The sequence below is a fragment of the Penicillium psychrofluorescens genome, assembly GCF_964197705.1.
Source record: "Penicillium psychrofluorescens genome assembly, chromosome: 1".
Lineage (NCBI taxonomy): Eukaryota > Fungi > Ascomycota > Eurotiomycetes > Eurotiales > Aspergillaceae > Penicillium > Penicillium psychrofluorescens.
In genome coordinates, this window is record NC_133439.1 from 5,304,288 (window position 1) to 5,325,726 (window position 21,439).

General features: G+C 53.3%; 12 protein-coding genes across 12 annotated transcripts; 7 read left to right on the forward strand and 5 right to left on the reverse strand.

Moving 5' to 3' along the window:
• Window positions 1-167: 167 nt before the first annotated feature.
• On the forward strand, window positions 168-1,739 carry PFLUO_LOCUS2008 (uncharacterized protein; the record flags this gene model as incomplete). The annotated part of the gene is made up of 1 exon (XM_073779103.1): window positions 168-1,739. One exon carries the CDS (start codon window positions 168-170, stop codon window positions 1,737-1,739), a length of 1,572 nt encoding a protein of 523 aa, XP_073636092.1.
• A 298-nt stretch (window positions 1,740-2,037) lies between these two features.
• On the forward strand, window positions 2,038-2,868 carry PFLUO_LOCUS2009 (uncharacterized protein; the record flags this gene model as incomplete). Its single annotated transcript, XM_073779104.1, has 1 exon — window positions 2,038-2,868. One exon carries the CDS (start codon window positions 2,038-2,040, stop codon window positions 2,866-2,868), a length of 831 nt encoding a protein of 276 aa, XP_073636093.1.
• A 379-nt stretch (window positions 2,869-3,247) lies between these two features.
• On the forward strand, window positions 3,248-4,792 carry PFLUO_LOCUS2010 (uncharacterized protein; the record flags this gene model as incomplete). Its single annotated transcript, XM_073779105.1, has 2 exons — window positions 3,248-3,273; window positions 3,340-4,792. The coding sequence occupies 2 exons, from the start codon at window positions 3,248-3,250 to the stop codon at window positions 4,790-4,792; spliced, it is 1,479 nt and encodes a 492-aa protein (XP_073636094.1).
• A 764-nt stretch (window positions 4,793-5,556) lies between these two features.
• PFLUO_LOCUS2011 (uncharacterized protein) lies at window positions 5,557-6,768 on the reverse strand (the record flags this gene model as incomplete). Its single annotated transcript, XM_073779106.1, has 1 exon — window positions 5,557-6,768. The coding sequence occupies one exon, from the start codon at window positions 6,766-6,768 to the stop codon at window positions 5,557-5,559; it is 1,212 nt and encodes a 403-aa protein (XP_073636095.1).
• Window positions 6,769-6,834: 66 nt separating this feature from the next.
• PFLUO_LOCUS2012 (3-hydroxyanthranilic acid dioxygenase) lies at window positions 6,835-7,580 on the forward strand (the record flags this gene model as incomplete). The annotated part of the gene is made up of 2 exons (XM_073779107.1): window positions 6,835-6,980; window positions 7,034-7,580. 2 exons carry the CDS (start codon window positions 6,835-6,837, stop codon window positions 7,578-7,580), a joined length of 693 nt encoding a protein of 230 aa, XP_073636096.1.
• Window positions 7,581-8,074: 494 nt separating this feature from the next.
• Window positions 8,075-10,036, reverse strand: PFLUO_LOCUS2013 (uncharacterized protein; the record flags this gene model as incomplete). Its single annotated transcript, XM_073779108.1, has 1 exon — window positions 8,075-10,036. One exon carries the CDS (start codon window positions 10,034-10,036, stop codon window positions 8,075-8,077), a length of 1,962 nt encoding a protein of 653 aa, XP_073636097.1.
• A 286-nt stretch (window positions 10,037-10,322) lies between these two features.
• On the forward strand, window positions 10,323-11,735 carry PFLUO_LOCUS2014 (Serine/threonine-protein kinase env7; the record flags this gene model as incomplete). The annotated part of the gene is made up of 3 exons (XM_073779109.1): window positions 10,323-10,442; window positions 10,525-11,134; window positions 11,185-11,735. The coding sequence occupies 3 exons, from the start codon at window positions 10,323-10,325 to the stop codon at window positions 11,733-11,735; spliced, it is 1,281 nt and encodes a 426-aa protein (XP_073636098.1).
• Window positions 11,736-12,000: 265 nt separating this feature from the next.
• PFLUO_LOCUS2015 (uncharacterized protein) lies at window positions 12,001-13,252 on the forward strand (the record flags this gene model as incomplete). The annotated part of the gene is made up of 6 exons (XM_073779113.1): window positions 12,001-12,079; window positions 12,143-12,594; window positions 12,649-12,784; window positions 12,830-12,901; window positions 12,955-13,053; window positions 13,116-13,252. 6 exons carry the CDS (start codon window positions 12,001-12,003, stop codon window positions 13,250-13,252), a joined length of 975 nt encoding a protein of 324 aa, XP_073636099.1.
• Window positions 13,253-13,570: 318 nt separating this feature from the next.
• PFLUO_LOCUS2016 (uncharacterized protein) lies at window positions 13,571-15,586 on the forward strand (the record flags this gene model as incomplete). The annotated part of the gene is made up of 7 exons (XM_073779114.1): window positions 13,571-13,975; window positions 14,035-14,051; window positions 14,108-14,210; window positions 14,262-14,725; window positions 14,774-14,860; window positions 15,017-15,346; window positions 15,403-15,586. 7 exons carry the CDS (start codon window positions 13,571-13,573, stop codon window positions 15,584-15,586), a joined length of 1,590 nt encoding a protein of 529 aa, XP_073636100.1.
• A 92-nt stretch (window positions 15,587-15,678) lies between these two features.
• On the reverse strand, window positions 15,679-16,704 carry PFLUO_LOCUS2017 (uncharacterized protein; the record flags this gene model as incomplete). Its single annotated transcript, XM_073779115.1, has 1 exon — window positions 15,679-16,704. One exon carries the CDS (start codon window positions 16,702-16,704, stop codon window positions 15,679-15,681), a length of 1,026 nt encoding a protein of 341 aa, XP_073636101.1.
• A 1,580-nt stretch (window positions 16,705-18,284) lies between these two features.
• PFLUO_LOCUS2018 (uncharacterized protein) lies at window positions 18,285-20,500 on the reverse strand (the record flags this gene model as incomplete). The annotated part of the gene is made up of 2 exons (XM_073779116.1): window positions 18,285-20,415; window positions 20,469-20,500. 2 exons carry the CDS (start codon window positions 20,498-20,500, stop codon window positions 18,285-18,287), a joined length of 2,163 nt encoding a protein of 720 aa, XP_073636102.1.
• A 408-nt stretch (window positions 20,501-20,908) lies between these two features.
• PFLUO_LOCUS2019 (RNA binding protein snu13) lies at window positions 20,909-21,408 on the reverse strand (the record flags this gene model as incomplete). The annotated part of the gene is made up of 3 exons (XM_073779117.1): window positions 20,909-21,171; window positions 21,231-21,326; window positions 21,387-21,408. 3 exons carry the CDS (start codon window positions 21,406-21,408, stop codon window positions 20,909-20,911), a joined length of 381 nt encoding a protein of 126 aa, XP_073636103.1.
• Between the last annotated feature and the right edge of the window lie 31 nt (window positions 21,409-21,439).

The window sequence follows — 21,439 nt, forward strand, 5'->3', positions numbered from 1 at the left end:
GAGGGAGCTTCGTCCCAAGATAGATAAGTAAAGGATGGCCGATAAAGAAGAGAAGTTCGCAGCTTATCAAGTTCTGCCGCCGCCTCTTCTTCTTCTTCCACCACCACCACCCTCCCACTCCTTTTGCTCTGCCACGGGGCAGCGCAAGCTTCTAAGCTTCGCCCAAGATGATGCACCCCTCCAGACACGCCTACATCGAGGAGGCCGAGGACGCCGACATGGGAATCGACTTGGCCAATATCCCAGTCGACCAAGACTATGAGCTCCCTGCTTCGGCAGCAGGCATCCCCGCCGAGCGCGCGTCCGCCATTCTATCCCAATTCGAGCGGAAACGGCGAGCAGCCGCTACAGTAGTCCCGACAGATGATGCCCGCGTGCGCGCACGGTTACGAGAGTTCGGCGAGCCCATCACACTCTTCGGCGAAGGCCCTGCGGATCGACGAGATCGTTTGCGCGAATTGTTGACCGATCTGGCGGAACGGCAAGCGGGCGAAGATGATGTACAAATGGAAGAAGCAGAGGAGGAACCGGAGGAGGAAGAACAGCAGGAGTTTTACACATTGGGCACAGATGAATTGTTGGAGGCGCGCAAGGCGATTGCTCGTTTTTCTTTGCCGCGCGCCAAGGCCCGCGTCGCTCGACTGAAGGAGGATTCAACGATTCCACTCCGAACGCATGTGAAGTACCGGAAAGCCGTCAAGGAGAAGCTGCAGGGATTCGAGCTATACGGGTCCCAGATTGCAGGGGATCGGCCTGTCAGTATCTGCCGGTTCGCGCCGGATGGGCAGACTGTTGCTGCTGGAAATTGGGCCGGTGGGATCAAGCTTCTCACCGTACCGAACTTGGAGGAGAAAGCCAACTTCAAGGGCCACACCGATCGCGTCGGAGGTCTGGCTTGGTTTCCCGGGGCGACGCTACCCAGCTCCAACGTCTCACCATCGTCTGTGAATTTGATCTCGGGAGGCGGCGAGGGGAACGTGAATCTCTGGGCTCTCGACCAAGAAAAGCCGCTCGCCACGCTGTCTGGGCATTCTGGGCGCGTTTGCCGTGTGGATGTGCATCCGTCTGGACGGTATGCGGCGTCCGCATCTTTCGATACCACCTGGCGGTTGTGGGATGTTGAAACAACGGCCGAATTGCTTCTACAAGAGGGTCATTCCAGAGAGGTGTACACAGTATCATTCAACAACGACGGCTCGTTACTAGCAAGTGGAGGCCTCGACAGCATTGGGCGGATCTGGGATCTTCGGACAGGGCGCACCGTGATGATCCTAGAGGGCCATATCGGCGAGATCTACGGCTTGGACTGGGGCGTGGATGGCTACCGAATTCTCTCCGGCTCAGGGGACGGCTGGGTGAAATGCTGGGATCTTCGACAAGTGCGGAATACGGGAGGTATTGGCGCGCACAAGAGCGTCGTGTCCGATCTGCGCTGGTACAAGGGAACCGAATCGGCTGATTCGCATCTGCCGTCGGCCGATGGGAATGGACAGATGGAGATTGATGGCGCTGCTCCGGCTGATCAATCATCGGCTGTTCAACCCAAGAAATCCGGCACGTTCTTTGCGACCAGCGGGTTCGACAAGAATGTGAACATCTTCAGCGCGGACGACTGGTCGCTCGTCAAGACGCTGAGCGGGCACTCGGGCAATGTGCTCAGTACAGATATCAGTAACGATGCTAGATGGATTGCCAGCTGTGGCCATGACCGCACAGTGAAGCTCTGGGGCATTGACTGATCCCTTAAAAGATTTCTAATATCAAAACAAGCTTAATTCTCTACCTACCTTCTCGTTCTCCATGAATTATAAGATTCCCTACCTCTATGGATTATAGATGACCTCTCATTTTGGACATTAGCAACTGTTCGGGATAATCTCAGTATATGCTAAGAGTCACAGAACGTACAGTCTCAACTTGATATTTAGCAGTATAAAAGTGGTCACGTGCGGGATACGGAGGATGATGTAATGCTCGTTCTTTCTGCTTTCTGCTTTCTTTCCTTCCTCTTCCCTTCTCTTCTCAACCTCGACCAACATGGCAGCCGCTCTCCGACAGGGTGCTGTACGGCAATTCTGCCGAAAACAGATATCTCGCCACATCTCCAGGCCCACACGGCCACTCTCTCAGCTGAACAGCCAGTCCGAAGCGTGCGTGTTGTGCCGATACCGCGTCCAACCCGCGCAAAGACAGTTTTTTTCTACGGCACAGCCTACAATACTTCGTCGCTATGCCTCTACAAATTCCGCCCCGGCAACAAATCAGGGCGAACAAGTACCAATCACCAACGCCCCAGATATAACCAACTACTACACCATCTTCCCAAAGACCATCCCCGGTGGCCCACCTCCAAATTCACCATTCGAAATCTCTCTAGCCGATCTCCGCCGCGAATTCCTCCAACTCCAGAATGTGGTCCACCCAGACAAGTACCCGGCGGGTGCAGCAAAGCAACACGCCGAAGCCCTCTCGGCGCGCATCAACGAAGCATACCGCACACTCGCCGACCCGCTCCAGCGCGCGCAGTATCTGCTCCGCGAATGGCACGGCATCGACGTGACGGCCGAGGACGCAGCCACAAAGCACGCGCTGGACGCTGAGACACTGATGGAGGTTATGGAGGTGCAGGAGACGATTGAGGAAGTGGGTGCGTCTCCGGAAGCGGAGACACAAATCAATGCACTGAAGGAAGAAAATGAAGAGCGGGTTCTGGGCTGTGTTGGGGCGTTGACGAGGGCTTTTGACGATGGCGACCTTGAATGGGCGCGAAAGGAATGTATCAGGCTGAGGTTTTGGTACAGTGTCGGTGAGGGACTGAGGGAATGGGAGCCGGGGAATACGGAGATCCGGCTCGTGCATAATTCCTAATTGTCGGGAGTACCCCGATAGGCATATTATATGTATTTGTAGTTATAGTCCTTTGACAGTACATACTCCAATCCAATCGTCTAGCGACTGCTATAGACTGCTATCGCATCCTGGTCGTATTCTGGCGAGTTTCAGCCCTAAACATTAGTACCCGAAATCATGGCGATAAGGCCGCATCTGAACAATAGTATTGTGCACAGAAGAGAAAGTGACGCATCTTTCCCGCCGACCAGGCCGATAATCCAAAGTGAGGCCCGTTGGGCATGAAACCCACCGAACACGTCGCCGACCAGTGACGAAGCCAACCACCTCCGAATATATAGTTCTTGTTACGCGTTCTGAGAACGAAAGCAATACATCCTCACCAGAATTCGCAGCCATGGGCTCTGCTCAAGATTATAGCCGGTGTGTAGTACTGACCAACCTCCGCTCCTGCATACCTACTGGAACTAACCCACGGACAAAATGCAGGATAATCCTTTCTCCCTCTTTCACCTTTCTCGTCGGGCCCAAACACACCAAGCTGACCATTCAGTCGGGCCTGGTCGAGCATGTCTCGAGGCCGATGCATGACCTGATGAATGGGCATACGAGAGAGTCGAAGCATCGCATCGCGGTGCTCGAAGAAGAGGATGTCGAGACCTTTGTGGCGTTCTGCGAGTATGCATACACAGGCAATTACACCGTGCCATCGAGACCCAAGGCAAAGGAGACGGAGAGCGCGGATAGTGGTGCTGAAACGCTTATGTCGGCTTCTGTCTCATCAACAATCCCATCTTTCGCTTCATTGGAGACTAGTCGCGAGATTGATAAGACGGCTGCTGATCTGAATACGAAAGCTGATGAAGATAAGCCTCTGAACAGAGAAGGAATGGAGGTACATGCGCAGGAAGGAGGCATTGAAGACGCTCTTGACCACCCGCAGGTCGCAGCAGAGGAGGAATCCGATGAATGGATACCTTGGCCTGAACATGCAGAACAAACAAAAGACAAAACGAAGAAGAAAGAAGCAAGTATGAGCAAAGCAGCGGTTGAGGACCAGTCTATCCGTCATTTGACACCACCGAAAACGCCTCCTCAAGGTCGGACGAACGACAGTGATGAGACCCCCCGGAAAGATGCTAGTGAAGCAAGAGGCGATCTGAAGGAATCCACAGCTACAGATACAGCTGTTGAACACAACACGGCACCAGAATCGACTTCCATGGGGGCAGACAAAGGCGAAGAAGAAAACGGCGAGACTGTCTCAGACGAGCAAAGCAAGACCCCAAGACCAGTCATCGACATGTCCTTCGCGAAGCAGCATGACTGGGCACCTCGTGAGTCGGGACTGAGTCTGTGGGACGAATTTAAGGCCATCGAATACACCGATGGTCCATCGGAAAACCGCCAAAACAGCCCACACCCTTCTAGTGATACCACAGCGTCCATTCCATACCTTACCTTCCATGCGAAAGTCTATGTTTTTGCTACGCGCTACCTCATCCCAGCCCTCGCACAGCTCTGTCTCCAAAAGCTGCACAGGGATCTACTTCTTCTGCCTCTCTCAGATGCCGAGTCGACAAATCCCAGCCTGGAGCCACAGAATACATCCAGTGGCTTGGCCGCACGCAATGTCCAGGTGGTCCTGGATTTGTTGCACTATGTCTACGCGCAAACTACCCGTCTCGAGCCCATCTCACCCACATCGGCCACGCAGCTGCGGGAAAATGAGCTGCGCAGACTGGTCGCACATTACGCCGCCTGTAAGGTGAGGGAGCTGGCGCAGTGTTCCTCGGCGGGAGATAGTGTGATAGCGACGCCTTCGATGAGGCCAGTGGATGCTCAAGCTCAAACTGGGAGAGACTTTGTGCCAATGACTCTCAAGGGACTGTTGGAATCGACGAGGGAACTGGCCTCTGATCTTATTTATCGAATGATGTGATGTTTTCCATTTGCTGTGTATTTTTGGAAATGTTTTTGTTTTCAAGCAACGTCTACTGGCATGAGCCCACTCCTTCTTTGACCAAGATTCCTTGGATTTCCAATCTTATTATTAACTGCTCTACAAGATAGAAACGAACCGTCGTTGTGGTTGTTGAAAAGGCGACTTCCATACAAACTCTAAATATAGAAATGAGCAGAGCCTCACCCGTGTTCATCGATAATGGCTCCTGATAAAAGGAGACGTGCTAGGAAGTAGTTCCGTAGTTACCTAAAAGAGCTTCTATTCATGGGACGGGCCATTAACGGCTTCTTCTTGTTTGAAATATTTATCAATCTATATTCTTTGTACACTGAGTGTCCAGCATGGTATACAAGTACAATGAGACAGACGTCCAGCTAGCAGACAGGAATGTAGAACAATTCTGGGTATCGTGGTATGCAGAGGTAGAGAAATCTGCTTGGGACATTGGCGGGAGTGTCTGGGTCCTAGCCCAGAATAAGACAGGACGTCAGCTGAGGGTATCATGACGGGACCGACAAAGGTGACTGGTCGAATGGTCTCTGGAATCGAAATAGACCACTCTATTAAACGGTTTGACGCCATGTCGCAGGTGTAAGGACCGACTGAATCCTAAGAGCCTTGTTTGGTGAAAGAAGCCAAGACCGAGAAGCTTGTGCGGAGAATCGCGAGGCACTGGCCGTGTGAGGCATTGGTAGCGGATGGAATGCAGCAGAATGGCAGGCAATCGCAATAGCCGCCGATTAAGCAACCTTTCTGCCAACATTGCCAATACCACGGCCAACCACGCTGACAATCACATCGCTCTGCTCATGCTCGCCGCTAGCATCCCGAATACCCCAGCCGGGGGCACCAAACTGAGCCAAGTCCCTTGCCAATAGGATCAGAGTCGGGTCGGCAATGACATCTTTCCCGATCTGCAAACGACCCACATCCTCTGAGCCCATACTCATGAGCGTCAGCATGGTTGTCGCAGCCGCGGGAGTCACACACCCGCCCTTGGAAATCGTCTCGAGCAATTGGTACGCGCACTGCTTCCCAATATCCTCCGGTGGTTGACCCCCAGACGGTGGGGAGGCCACATCAGCCGAGTAGAGACAGCCTGTTGATGACTCTGCAACCAGAGACAGACCAAATCCAAGTCCGATCTTCTTTTTCGCAGAGGGATTGTTCTTCTCCGGGGCGGGCACTAAAGGCGCAGATGCCACATCCGAAAAGACATAAGTGTCTGGACTCAAGGGATTCAAGATACCACGCGCCGTCTCGATCATGCGTGCATTATTGGAGCCCGTGACACCGACCGAGTACGCCACACCGCGGATGCGCTTGATGCGGCCGGGGTTCATCAGGTGCAGCGTCTTGGGCAGACGGACCTGGTGCCCAAACACGAACTGCACTTCTCCACCACCACCTCTGCCATTCGGTCCGGGATTTGACCGGCGCAAGATGCGCAGCTCGATGTTGTTGAAAATCCCGAAGGAATTGTACAGCGGCAGAATCGCAGTGCGGACGCTGTCGACGGACATGTCCCCTGTCGGGGTGGAAGAGGTGATGACGCCGGGCCCGGTGAAAAGGACTTTCATGGGTGCTTTTGAGAATGGGGCGAGCAAGCACAGAGGGATGAGATAGTAGCTCAGACCGCGGGTGCATCCTGCGGGCAGTTCGTAGTTGATCATGCCGCCACTGGCGCCGGTACCGGACGAGCTGCCGGTGATCAGACCCGGCCTGTAGACTAGAATGGTACCGGTGTAGGAGATTTCCATTTGGGAGCCATTGGTCACGGCTTCCAGCAGGCGCAGGAAGGAGATTTCATGAGGTGCAAGTCCTGGGTTGGTGGGCGAGTTTGACCGGATTTGGGAGATGTGGACTGTTCGGCCGGTCAGGGTAGCTAGGACCAGGCGATACAGTAGATTGTGATGGGACACAAAGCGGAGGGGAGGCTGGGAGGTGGCCATGATGAGGTTGTGGGAGTGTGCTGTTCGATGTTCTTTCTGTTCTCCGTTCGCCGAAGAAAATAAAAAATGGTCGGCGCAACGTTGATCCGCGATAAGGCTTATCTTATCTTGATGCGTCACGTCACTCCTACTACGGACGAACTACATTTCTTCGTCCCGCACATCCCCGGCGAGGTAACCATGCTGCCTCCTGCGCTGAACATTCCAACATGGTATGTTTTACAGCAACCAAAACCCGGTATATCCGAGACTAAGCATCATCCAGGCTCGAAGCCAACGCCCACCTCCTCCAACCCCCGGTGAACAACTACTGCGTCTACCACCCCTCCTCCCCGGCAACAGCAGGGTACACCGTGATGATAGTCGGGGGACCCAATGCACGAACAGACTACCACATCAACACCACGCCGGAGTTTTTCTACCAGTACCGCGGGTCCATGCTCCTCAAGACGGTGGACAATTCCACGACCCCCCCAAGTTTCCAGGATATCCCCGTCCATGAAGGATCGCTATTTCTTCTTCCCCCAAATACACCGCACTGCCCTGTGCGATTCAAGGATACCGTAGGAGTGGTGATGGAGCAGCCACGCATAGAGGGTGCGGTAGATATCATGCGGTGGTACTGTAAGAACTGTGTTGAGATTGTGTGGGAGAAGAAGTTCGTGTGTGTGGATCTGGGGACGCAGGTCAAGGCGGTTGTGGAGGAGTTTGCGGGTGACGAGGAGAAGAGGAAGTGTAAGAATTGCGGGACTGTTGCAGATACCAAATACCAGGACGGGGAGATTGTCCAACCGCCGACACACCCGAACTGAAGAAGACACTGGGGATTTTGTGTCCTATATGTTTGAGTGGCATGCTATGATTGACGATATTCATTGTTCCTTGACAAGTGAGTGATTGGGATAGTTATTGTGGATTAGATTTAGACGGAAATGATCTTTAGATCATCCAGCGGGGTATTATATCCAAGATCGTCATCCCAGCCCATGAATGCGTCAGAAAGAGAACCGTGGCACAGGATGGCAAGAAAGTAAATGATGGAAAAAGGAAGAGAAAGCCGGGGAAATAGCCGGGTAAAATGCCCAGAAATGAAGTGAAGGGAAAGAAGTTATGCACACGGGCTTCGAAATGAATGAAGAAAAGGTCAAGATGACCGAGGGAATAATACACAAAGGGGAAAAGCCAGGCCAGATAGTTTCCGGACACTGAAGAAAGAAAAAGATATACTAGAAGAGGGATAAAACCAGATGGCTTTAGATGCTGCACATACCAATACCAACCCAACCCAAACCACATCCATGCAACATTATTCATCAAAAGGACAGTCAATACTCTCATGACCGTCTCGCTCGCACAGAGCACACCACTTGGACTCGTCGATGACACCAGACGACTTGCCCGCAATCGGAGCCATGGAGGATCCCAGTCCGCCGATGCCCTTCAGTCCCTCAAAGACGACATCTTTTCCGGTCTTTTGCGAAGAAGTGTTCCCCTCCTGGGGCTTCTTGGAATCGGCAGCCGACGGTCGGGCAGGCTTTTCGGTCTTGATCTCAGGCACGGGTTGCTGGCCATTGCCAGAACCAAACATGCTGGTACAGTTCAGGATATCATGGCCACCGGTCTCGCAGATTTCACACCACAGAGAATCATCGTCGGAGGAACGCTCAGATTCGGGCATGGGTTCCAGTCGCCGTTGGGACGAGCTGGATGCACCACGGTGGTGTTGAGCGTTATTGGATGGCTCATCATGCCAGTCGTTTGGTACCACCGTCCGGTCAGAGAGACGATGGGCATGATTGATCTGGTTCAGTCCACCAGAGTTAGTCGGCTTGTGCTGCTTCGACGGCGAAAGAGTGATCGTCGAGCTGCGAGCACGACCATCATCCTTGAACCCCTGGAGCTCTCGCTCGAGTTCCTCAATCCGAGTGTCTTTGTTTTTGGCGAACCCTTCGGCTTCTTGGATGCGCTGCTCCAGCTGAGTGATTTGCTGGTTGTTCTGTTGCTCTGCAACCGCCGGACTCAAGTTCGCCGCGTTGGGATTCCCACGGCTCAACGAATGGATAATGGCCTTCAGGCCGCGTATTTCGTCATCCTTCTGCTCCAGTTCGTGCGAGCTTCGAGGGCCTTCTGCCGAGGTTTGCGCATCTTTGAGCGCAGAAGCTGAATCATCACGCACTTTCTTCAATTCCAGCTTGGTTCTTTCGACTTCGCCTCGCAGGAACTCGACTTCAGCTCGAGCCTCCGCCTCACCGCGCCGTGCATCCTCGAGTCCCTCCTCCAACTCCGAGACCAGTTCCTCCAACTGCTTGAGTTGTGATGCAACGGCCTCGACATCCTCGCCTCGATCCTGCAGCTCTTTGTTCTGCTGCAGCAACTCATCGAGGCGCTGCTCGTATACCCGCTCTGTCTCGGAAGCAGCAATCTCCAGTGTATCGAGGGTACTGCGGAAGTCCGCTCGGTGGCCGTCGAATTCGGCTGTCAGCTGGGTGATCCGCTCATTTCTCTCGCGTAGCTGTGCCCGGATCGAAAGTGTGTCGGAACCCTCCAGTTCTTCTAGCGTCTTCTGGAAATCGCCCAGAGTCGTCGATTGCTCATTCAGCTGTTTGTCGCGGTCGCTCAACTGTTTTTCCAAGCTCTTGATCTGGTCTCTCAGCTCTTGCATTCCCGCAGCCCCCGAAGTCGGCGGAAAGTCGGACACCCTCCCTCCATAGGACGAGGCATCGTCATCCACACTGACCCGTGACGATGGCCGATCAGACAGTCGTGAGGGGGGCTTGACGGGGCTGCGCAGGAGTCCGTTGGAGCCGCCAGTCCTCGAGGCAGCGGACGGCGTGCGTAAACCGCCGAGGCTGAGTTTGGGAGGCGGCGCGCGAGGCGACTCGGGACGAGGGAGAGACGGTCGTCGAAATTGAGGTCGAGACACCGAGGGGCTCGCGCCAGGGCCAACCGACTTGCTGAAATTGGACTGTCGCGCCGGGGTCTTGGGAGTCGCAAACGAGCCTGTGGCTGCAGAAGTCGATCGTCGCGTTACGTACTTGGAGTTGTTGATGGGCACGAAGATCCCAGAGCCGGGGACTGTAGCTGCAAAATACTTTCGTCCGTCGACGTCGCCGCTGTTTTTCCCCCGAGCGGCGTGTTCGGCGCCCAACTCGATGCCCGCGAAACGACCGGGTTTGCCAGCGACGGGGCCTAGGTACTTGACGGTGCCGTACATGCCACCGGGGACATTAACCAGGTCGCCAACCTGGACTTCCTCGAGGGGGGCCATGGTTGCGGTTAAACAAGTAACAATGGTGGTGAAGTAAGTAGGAAGATCCCTCAGATCAATACATCAGTAGAAAGGGGGACAACAAAGCTGGGTCCACTTAATCGTTCCCTCTCTCCCTCCGCTCACTCACTTGCTTGCCTTCTCTCCCCTGTCACATCATCCAGTGCTCTCCCTTGCCTGCATTGACTTGGATCTGGCAACAAGTGACAGCCATTACTCTTTCACATTACCTGTCACCCACTCCTCGTCGGGCGCCCGCCCCCGTTGGTCGCGATCCGTCTGCACCATGGCGCAGTACTTCTTCGACCTGCTCTACAACTTTACAGACTGCATGTGCTGCTTCCCCAGCACACCGCAGCTGAAGATCAACAATCGCAGCTTCAAGCTCCTGCGTTTGCTCGGTGAAGTATGATTCCTGTCGCTCCCCGAGACCGGCCGACCGATCGGCCGACCGACTGACGTACAGCGCTAATATCCACTCGCAATAGGGCGGCTTCTCCTACGTCTATCTCGTCCAAGACAAAACATCCTCAGAATTGTTTGCCCTCAAGAAGATCCGCTGTCCATTTGGTCAAGAGTCCGTATCGCAAGCCCTGAAGGAAGTCGAAGCCTACACGCTGTTCAACTCGCATACCAACATCATCCACTCCATCGACCATTGCGTCTCAACCGAATCGGGGTCGAAGTTCCGCAACGATGGCGGAGACGCCGGATCGAAGACGGTCTACATTCTGCTGCCCTACTACCAGCGTGGAAACCTCCAGGATGCCATCAACGCCAATCTGGTCAACCACACCCGGTTTCCCGAGAAGCGGCTGATGATGCTGATGCTGGGTGTCGCCCATGCGCTCCGGTCCATGCACCAGTATCGGGTCAAGAGCGGCGCTGGATCTACGCGCGCGGCGCAAGCGATCCGGCAAGAGGGCGAGGACGCCGATGAGGAAAGGACGATGCGGATGAAACCTAAGCGGCGCGCGAGCCGTCGCGATGACGACGATGAGGAGCAGGAACCTTTGATGGATGATGAGGTGACACGCAGCCAGGAAGGAGTTCAGGATGGCGACTTGCGTCCCTATGCGCATCGCGATGTCAAGCCTGGTGAGTGCCCTGCCTCTTAAGCGTCGTACAAATTTATTGACATGCCACAGGGAATATCATGATTGATGACGATGGCCAAACCCCGATCCTAATGGATCTCGGCTCTCTGTCACTGAGTCCAATCGCCATTACTTCGCGATCCCTGGCATTGGCGGTGCAAGACACCGCTGCGGAGCACAGCACCATGCCCTACCGCGCCCCCGAACTCTTCGACGTGAAGACCGGCTCCATCATCGATACCAAGGTCGATGTCTGGTCGTTGGGGTGCACCCTATATGCTTGCCTTGTCGGCAAGAGTCCCTTCGAGGCGCGCAGTGAAGAGACCGGGGGCAGTTTGAGTATGTGCGTGCTCGGCGGCGACTGGCGATTCCCCGACGAAAACACCGGCGCGTCCAAGGGCAAGGCCAAAGTTGGCGGCAACAACGAGGATCCCTCTCGCGGCAACACAGGCTTGATCAGCACCCCCGTCAAGGAAGTCGTTCGCAAATGCCTTCAAGTGGAGCCCGCGGACCGTCCTGATATGGATGAGCTCATCCAGATCATGGAAGGTGTTATTGAGCAACTGCCAGAGGATAATGACCTCGCCGGCGCGTCTCACTGAGTTTTCTTTTTATCTGACCCGTCAGCACTCCGGCAGGCTCGGACACTGCTGTGGGTTGATCTGTACAGTATGGATGGACATTGGTTATACAGCCGGGATGCCGGCTTGAGTCTTCCTGGTCTCTTTTGTAGCGTTTACCATCAATCAATTGCAACTATATCGACGTAATCGCCCTCAACTCATCATGACGACACGTTCGAGTACAGCCCGTATACACTGCCCAAGCCTTATCTTACCATCTTCCCACCAAAGATCACCCAACACGATGAGCCAACTGTTCAAAAATGACATGCAGGGAACCGACGTGGTAGACATGTTCCCCGAGAGGGTGAAACAAAAGACCTGTAACACTCTCATCTCCCTCACCGGCTCTGACCTCAACCTAACCCTATTTTTGTGGTGCATAGTCCTCCTCAGCGGCCTAATCCGCGGCGAACTGGCCGCATGCACAGGAGACGCCCTCTCCCACGGCGGCGCAGGCTGCATCATCTTCACGGGCCACTTGCAATCCGACTGCCAGCCCGTAATTGACCACCTGAACCGCAAGCACCCGCAAACGAAAATCATCTTCATCACCGCCGACACGGGCAGCCTCGCCTCCATGCACGACGCAGCGCTGACAATCAAGAAACTCGACGTGCCGATTGATGGCATCGTTGGGTTTCCCACTGTCATGGCGGCGCCGTACGGAACCACGAGGGATGGGATTGAGTCGCATTTTCAGAAGAATTACTTGGTTTATTTCCTGTTGGCGAATCTGCTATTGGATGCGATGTCGCCTGATTCGAGGGTTGTGCTTGTTACTACCAGTGTGCGGAGGGAGGCGCCGCCGCCGGGGTGGGAGGATGTGGGATTCTCGGTGCGTGTGTTCTTTTCTTTTCTCTCTGATCTGAATACTGTTGACGTATGGGAGGGAGGCAAGAATGGGGAGACATACCATCCTCTCGACGGGTACGCGCAGTCCATGTTCGCCAACATCTTGTTCGTCAAGTCTCTCGCCAGCCAATGCGTCGGACGATCCATTGGGGCGTTTTCTGCGAATCCGGGAAGTAAGTTCTCCTTTCTTTGTAGAGGATCATATTGACCCTTTGCAGATACAAAGACCAACATCCAGACCTATGTCTCGCCGGAAGAGGTCTCATCTTGGCTACAGAGGAAGAAAGATGGTTGGTCGCTGCATCAAACTCACAACATAAAGCTCGCTGATTGACATTCCCAGCTGGCGAGGACCTGCCCATTCTTCTTCAGCAGGCGCCCAAGTCACAGGCGCAGGGCAGCGCGACTATACTGCGTGGATTGCTGGATCCGATTCTGGGAGGTGAGAATCATACCATCCCACATAGTTTAGAACAGAGACTGATTGGTGAAACAATGAACTAGGTCAGTCCGGAGCGTTCCTGGATAATAGCCAGGTCCTCACGCTGCCGCGGATCGACTTCCCAGCGGGTGAAGCCAGTGCTACGGCGTTGTGGAGACGGAGCGAGCAGCTGGTCGGAGAACTACTTCGTACTGCATAGACCATCACCATTATTTTTCTTTTCTCATCTATTGTTTTATTCTCTATTCTGCTCTCCTAGTACTCCCTATCTCACTCCTATCGGCATCTTCCCTTCACACTTTGCCCTAAACCCTTCTAGTCTACTTCCTGTGCGGGGAATGCGACGATCCTGATAGCCTTCTGGTTCCCTTAACTCGTTCGGGCAGCCAGCTGAGCTTATCTGCGGAAAGCTTCCGACTGTTTTGTTATTAGCCGACCGGTCCCTCGGCCAGGGAGGCATATCTCTCGCCTTGTTCACTCTTTATCCTGGTCTGCCACCACACGTCCTATTTCCACCATGGCGCCGGTACTCGACCACTTCGCCATCCCTGGCACCGTCACCCTAGTAGACGTGGACCATGTCATGGCAGCGCGGCACCTGGACCATGGACGAGACCATGACATTGTGCTCATCCCTTCGCCCTCGAATGACCCAGATGATCCCTTGAACTGGAGTCGGCGCCGAAAATTGCTGTCCACGGTCTGTGTGAGCATGTACGTCCTAGCGTCGGGCATCGCCTGTTCAGTCGTGTACTCTGTGCTCGTGCCCTTGCATCAACAGTCCGGGTTGCCTGTGAGTACGCTGAATGAGGGGACGGGGTATATGTTTCTACTAGCGGGGTGGGGTTTGCTCTTTTGGCAGCCGTTTGCTATGCAATTTGGCAAACGCTTGACCTATATATTGTCACTGGCGGGCATCTTGGTACTTCTTCTTCTCTTGCCCTCTTCAGGTGCTGGGTGAGGCTAACGATGGGTCTCTAGGCAGTTACAATGTGGGGGTAAGGTTGCTAGAGAAGAATGAGAGGGAGTATTATTGCTAACGGATCACGGTCAGACCCTATGCGCCCACTAATGGGCAATGGATAGCTCGAAATGTTCTTCAGGGGTTCTTTACGGCCCCGGTGGAAGCCCTCCCAGAAATCTCCGTCACAGATGTCGTGAGTGTCGTCCGTAACTTTCCCGCCAATCCACTCACTCACAGTGGCTAGTACTTCACCCACGAGCGAGGAACATACATGGGTCTCTATGCATTCTTTCTTGCAGGCAGCAACTATTTTGCACCCGTCATCTGTGGATTCATCGCGGAATACCAAGGCTGGCGATGGGTGTTCTACTGGCCAAGTGTCTTCGTCGGCATCATCATGGTCTTCCTGTTCTTCTTCATGGAAGAAACGAACTACGTGCGACAGAATATCGAGGATACGACAATCGCCAACGTCCGGGTTGATAATTCATCTCCTACAAGTTCGCAGAACGGTGACCTCGATCCAGAAAAAGCAGCACATACCTCGAAACAGTCTGCTCCTGCGACAGAGTCTGGCGCGGCTTACACCAAGAAATCATACTTGAAGAAGCTGTCTCTGCTTGGGCCGAAGCAGAGTCAGAATACGATGCTTCGGAGAGTGCGGCAGACGTTATATTACCTTTCATGGCCGGTTATCTTCTACGCTGGGTATGTATGTCAACCAAATTAGATATCCGGTTACTAATGTTAATGCAGATTCTCGTACGGCTCCTACCTTGTCTTCTTTAACATCCTCAACGGCACCGCGTCCATCATTCTAGGCTCGTCACCTTACAATTTCAGGTAAGCAGGAATCTCATAACACGGAAACCCCGATATTAATAAGTGTCAGTTCTTCCATGGTCGGAGTCAGCTACCTTGCCTGCTGTCTAGGCGTCACACTCGGGTAATATACCTTTCTCTACCGTCCATGCCACTCCAAATACTGACTCCAGATAGATCCCTCTTCACCGGCCGTTTCAGCGACTGGCTCACCATCAAACTAGCTCGGCGCAACAACGGCGTCATGGAAGCAGAGCACCGTCTATGGCCATTCATCGCATGTCTAATCCTTGTCCCCGGCTCTCTGATCCTCTGGGGCGTTGGCGCCGCCCACGAAGTCCAGTGGTTCGGTCTGATCGTGGCGATGTGCATGCTGTCGTTTACCAACACGTGTGGCATTACACTAAGTGTCAACTACATGGTCGATAGCTACCGCGAACTGAGCGGGGTTGCTATCGCCACTGTAATTCTGGTGCGCAATACCATGTCCTTTGCTATTGGTTATGGGTAAGTACTTTTCATCTGATCTCTGGGGAAATATGATCTAACTTTGGAACGGATAGAATTACGCCGTGGATCGACAATATGGGCTACCAGAACTGCTTTATTTCTGCTGCTTTTATCGGCATGGCTTGTGCGTCTGTCTTCCTGGTGATGATCAAATGGGGCAAGGCATGTCGTATTCGGACGAGGGAGAAGTACTGGAAGATCGTGCAGGAGAACTGGGAGAAGGGCATGGGGCATTAGCTGTCAGGCAGTTGGTTCGGATATCCCTGCCCATTGACACATCCCAGAATATTATCTAAACAGCCAGAACCCTAGATAACAGGGAATATAAATCAAGCAAGTCGAATAGCCCCCTGCTCATCATAAACAATCTCCCTCATCTTCACGGACCGAAGATGGTCCACGCCCTTGGACAATTCACAATCATGATAGAAAAGCCACCACTTGCCCTGGAACTCCGCAATAGAATGATGCGTCGTCCACCCGAGCACAGGCTCCAGAATGCGTCCACGATAGGTAAACGGCCCGTAAGGCGACGACCCCGTCGCATAGGCCAGGTAATGCGTATCTCCCGTTGAATAAGAGAAATAATACGTCCCGTTATAGCGATGGAGCCAGGCGGCTTCGAAAAAGCGGCGGGCGTGATCATCTGCCCCAATGGGCTCACCTGTTTCCGGATCGAGAATGTGAATTTCGCGCACCGGTTCGGCAAGTGAGAACATGTCTTTGCTTAGTCTTGCGACGCGCGGACCAAGCGCGAGTGTTCCCTTGCCGGATGGTTCCTGGGGCCCGGAGCGGCTGGCATCAAAGACGAGAGTATTCAGTTCATTCTCGCCCTCGTTCTTGTCGAGGACCGAGGGCTCCACCCAGCACTGGAGCTGCCCACCCCAGATGCCACCGAAATAGAGATACGCCTCCCCATCTCCCTGTTCGCCGTCATCGACAAACACAGCGGGGTCAATACTATAACTGCCCCGAATATAGCTCTCCTCGGCCTTGAACGGACCCTCCGGATTCGCAGAAGAGGCAACGCCAATCCGGAAAATGCCCTCCTTATCTCGTGCCGGAAATACCAAATAGTATTTCCCGTTCTTGTGCGCTGCGTCGGGCGCCCACAGCTGTTTCGATACCCAGGGGACATCTTTCTGGTGCAGTACCACGCCGTGATCGGTTACTTCTCCACCAACTCTGTCCATTGAGAGGACATGGTAGTCGTTCATGTCGTATTGGTCGCCATTGTCGTTGAAGGCAATGTCGGTTTCGCGGTCGTGCGACGGGTAAATGTACAACTTGTTGTTGAAGACGTGGGCCGAAGGGTCGGCCGTGTAGATGTGCTTTACTAGTGGTTCCGAGGCCATCCTTTTTAATTGTCTTGTTGGGGTGTGGAGATGATTTGGTTGTTGGTAAAATGGGAGTTGTACTTAGGTAGGCGCCGGAGTTAGGGCTGGAGTGGGTAATAATGGCGATGAGAAGAATACAAATCTGGAGTCTCCCCGCAAAGAAAAACTGGAGAATTATTTAGGAATGGTACACTCCTGGTTATATATGCTCCTCTTCATGGGCAGTGTTTACCCGCGAGCCGGCTAAACCAGCCCAGATTCATCCCGTCCAACGCCACAACGTTGGTCCCGGCATGGCGCCAATTCGGGCGGGTAAAGTCAAAACCTGGGGAAAGAAGGCCTAGAGTCTATATATTCTTTGTTGTAAGATAGAAACAAAAATAGCACCAGCCTCAACCTCAACCTCAAAACCAATTCCAAGACAAAGACAAAGATGAACAAGACATCAGTGATTTCTTTTATAACCCACGCGCATCTCATTCGCCTCCTCTCTAGCCCTTGCCAGACTATTCTGCCACTCCCTCTCCATCCATCCCATCGTCATCTCCATCGCCTCCCTCTCGGTCAGATGCCGGCTTGACTTTCTTGTCCGTCCGAGAGCATGGCCATTCCCCCCAAATCCACTCTCAGCGGCGGGACCGTAACAGCCCTTTAACCCAATAAACTGTCCAAACCGCCTTCGTTTCGTAGTTAGATCGACGTCTTTTTCCTCGGGCGTTCCGATCCACGGCGCAATGCGGATTGGATACCAAGATGTTGCGGGGACGGGTGGCCAGACTTGGTGGAAATGAACCGCTAGGCTGTCGAGTTGCGATGCCGTGAGAAGGTGGTATGCCAGTAATGTTGCAGGGAAGTCTGGGTGCGGACGACCCGTTGTGCTGGAGACTAGTGGATGTAGTAGGCTAGACAGGTGGTGGAGGAGAGGAACAAAAGTTGAATGAAATTGTGAGTGAGTCCCTGGGACTGAGAATGGAGGTGACGGTTGGTTGGTGAGTTTAGGGAAGTTTGAAGAGGAAGGTGTGGAATGGTCGGAGACCGAGAGAGATCTGGTGCCTCGCATTTTCAGGTATCGTTAATTTGGAAGGTAGGATGAAATAAAATCAACATCGGGGAAGCTACACATATATATAACCAGATGCACAATGGAAGTGCAGGCAGGAACAAGCTGAAACTCTTCGAAAATAGAATGCTTTGTTCCAAGCAAGACTGGAGTCGTGGCTTTGTCAAAGGGAAGACACTCATGCAACTCATTGTGTGTACGCGGCTCAGCCACCATTTCAAGTAGACTAAGGGATTCCATTAACGGATGTCATCAAATAAGCACGTCTCAACGACCCTAGAAAATTACTAACTATCATAGCTATCTTCAGAAGATGCTGGGTAGAACTCCGGAAGTACAGATAGCTTAACATTACGTCCTTGGGTGACTTTGCCAATTTCCTTGCGTAATGCAGCCATTTTTGAATAGAGCCGTTGCATACTCGTGCTTAAACACTGAATTCAGTCCGAAATCTCCGGCGCTTGGTCAAGGTACGCTCTGTATGTCTCCTATCTGAGCCCATATCATTCGTATATCACGAAGAAAATTGATGCACCCCCTAGACAGACATACTAGCCATCCCCTGGGACAGATCAGGCTCCTCCGACAAAGTTGGCAGACCAACGTGCTTATTGATCCAATTGATGACAGTGCGGTGCCACAGCAGTGAGTTCTCTGGGTTGAGAACCCAGTGATTTTCATCAGGGAACGTCAAGAACGCACTGTCAACGCCGCGCATCTGGAGGACATTAAAGGCAGCGAGACCTTCCGCAATGGTCAAACGGTAGTCCAGCTCGTTGTGGATGATCAGATGCGGAGTCGACCAGTTCTCTGTGAAACGCGACGGATCCCACTTCGCCCAATTTTCGGGGACCTTCCAGATTGGTCCTTTGAGGTCGTGCAGAGGGAAGTATTGCTCCTCGCTGGCGAGCTGGGAGGTCATGCTGAACACTCCGTCGTGGGTGACCAGGGCCTTGAATTTACGGCCGAGAGGATGGCCTTGGATCCAATTCATCATGTAGCCACCGTAGGAGGCACCCAGGGCAACGGCTCGGGTGACATCAACATACTTCAATTGTTGCTCGATATGCTCGAAGCCCTTCACCAGATCCTCGTATGGGCGTCCGCCCCACTCGCCGCGGATACCATCCGTGAACGGCTGCCCGTAACCCGTGCTACCGGTGGGATTAGGTGTAATAACGACGTAACCTTGTTCGGCAAAGACGGCGGGATTCCAGCGCGTGCTCCACTGGTCATTCCATGCACCTTGGGGACCTCCGTGGATCAAATACGCAAGAGGATACTTCTCGCCGGGCTTGAAGTTAGACGGCTTGACGATCCAAGCGTGTACAGGATGATCCTCTGCTCCACGGAACCATGTCTCATCGACTTGGGACGAGGAGAGCCCGAATGTTGATCCGCTCCGACTGTTCGACGATACAACACGGACATCATCTGGATTTGCTGGGTCAATAATGGTCCACAAGCTGTTGTCGACCAGACTGCTGCCGGAGACGAACAACTTCGAAGAGTTGGCTGCAGCTGGAGCCACATCATTGACGTATCCAGAACGAGTCAACTGCTTCAACGCATCGGGTTTGGCGCTGCGGATGTTGTGCAATGGAAGGTCATAAAGCACCCCGCGCCCAGTCTCTTCCACATTAATGAGCAGTGACTGGTCGCCCTGGGCAAAGGAGATGGCTGAAGGACTGAGTTGCCAGGATCCTTTTCCGTCCGAGGACTCGAAGACCTCAATCATCTCCGCATTCCATGGGTTCGGAACGTACAGAATCCGATTTTTATCAGACTCGTATCCATCAATTTGCATAGCCAAAAGTGCAATAGAGCCACCATCCGAAGTAATGACGGGAGATGACATCGCGCCCTGGAGGCCTTTAAATCCTTGAACTCGGCAGACTGAGTCCTTGGAGCTCATCCCTGTCCAAGAAAACATAGGTGCATAGTAGCACGAGCAAGCAGTGTGAGTAGCCGGGTCTAGGTCGGGATCTTTGGCAATGAAGACAATAGCAGTCGGGCTGATGTCGAAATCTCCGGTGCCGCCAAATGGTGGGATTGGGGACTCGACCCCATTCAGTCCCGAGACCGCAATCAGGTTGGTGAGTCCCGAGACAGAATACTTGCCCGCCTGCCTGCGAGCAGGGGATAAGGGCGCTTTCTCCAACAGACCATACCAAATTGCGTTCTTCTGCGGCTCAACATATGCATCCCAATGTCTGACAAAGAGTGACGTGTACAGCTTACCCGTCGTGTAGGGCTTTTTAGCGTCATGCGGATTGTATAACGAGCCGTCCGGATTGGCCTTGCCGCTCACAGCGAAGCCGATTTTCCCAGGCTCGATGTTCGTGATTTTAAGATCTGAAACTGGCCCTGGAACAGTGCCTGCCATGTACGTCTTGTCTACCTCGCGCGCATCACCGACGATAAAGCTGGTGTTCCCATTGCCCTTGGTCTTCAGCCAGACCAGCTGGTCCTTGTCACCGAGCCACTGCGGGTTGCTGGCGCCGGGGTCATTGGTAATGAGTGCCGACTGGCCAGAGTCAATATCAAGCACACGGATCTCATTGGTCTTGGAATGCGATTCGAAAGAGTAGGACGTCTGGGTGTACACCGCCAGAGTCCCCGCTGTGTTAGGGACAGCGGAGGACCGTCGTGGTGCACCAAGAAGAACGCTTAAAAGGCCAGTCAATTTCATGATTCAACGATAAAAGTGAGCTGCACTTACTCGGGTGTGAACCTCATGGAGCGGATGGCCATCAGGGTACGATCAAGCTTCTACGGCTGAACGAAGGTGAATAGATATGGTAGGAGAAAAACCGCAGAAAGTATGCAAGAGTGAATGCTTGTGCGGAAGACAGGGAAGAGGTTGAAGAGTTGAAGGAAGGGAAAAAGGAAGGGAAAAAGGAAGGGAAAAAGGAAGGGAAAAAGGAAGGGGTTGGAGGTATGCGGGGTTGCTTATCTTAGCGCCAATATTTAAACTATACACTACGAGGAGTAGACAAGGTCAAGACAATCAAAAGATTCAATTCCGTATGAGAGCCAGCGACTTAATTAAAAGCTACCGAGGCAGAAGCTATGCACAGAGAGGAAACTCGGTATCCTAGCGATGTCGCACAACGACTACCTAGTACTGACCAAACCTGCTTCACGACTCTGAAAAAGCTATTAGATGGCAAGTCTCTCCACCTTGGACCTGAGCTGCCGGATCTGGGGAGCCAAGTCACTAGCCTCGTTCGAGTTGATGCTAGCAGCGATGATGGGTCGGCTCACACCACAGGCCCGTCCCAGCGCAGCCTTGCTTGGCACAAAAACGTACGGGACGTTCTTGTCCTCACACAAAAGCGGAAGGTGCATGACGATGGCAAGGGGGGTCGTGTCTCCAGCGAGAATGACAAGTTCAGAGACGCCGCGGTTCACAGACTTCGTGGCTGTGTAGACAAGACTTAGTTCCAGAAGCACCGAAATTCCTAGGGATAATGCAACTCACCTTCGTTCGCGCCCTTCTTCACCTGTCGGGAATGAGTTCCTTGCTGCAATACATCCAGGAGCTCTTGCGCCAGGGTGGCATCGGCCATCGGCCAGGCTGTATACCGCAGATTGTCAGGTCACAGAAATTCTTCAGCCACAGGCCAGGATATCTTACCTGCGTTCTCAGCGGATTCCATTTTCTTTTCAAATAGCCTTGTTTTCAAAGTA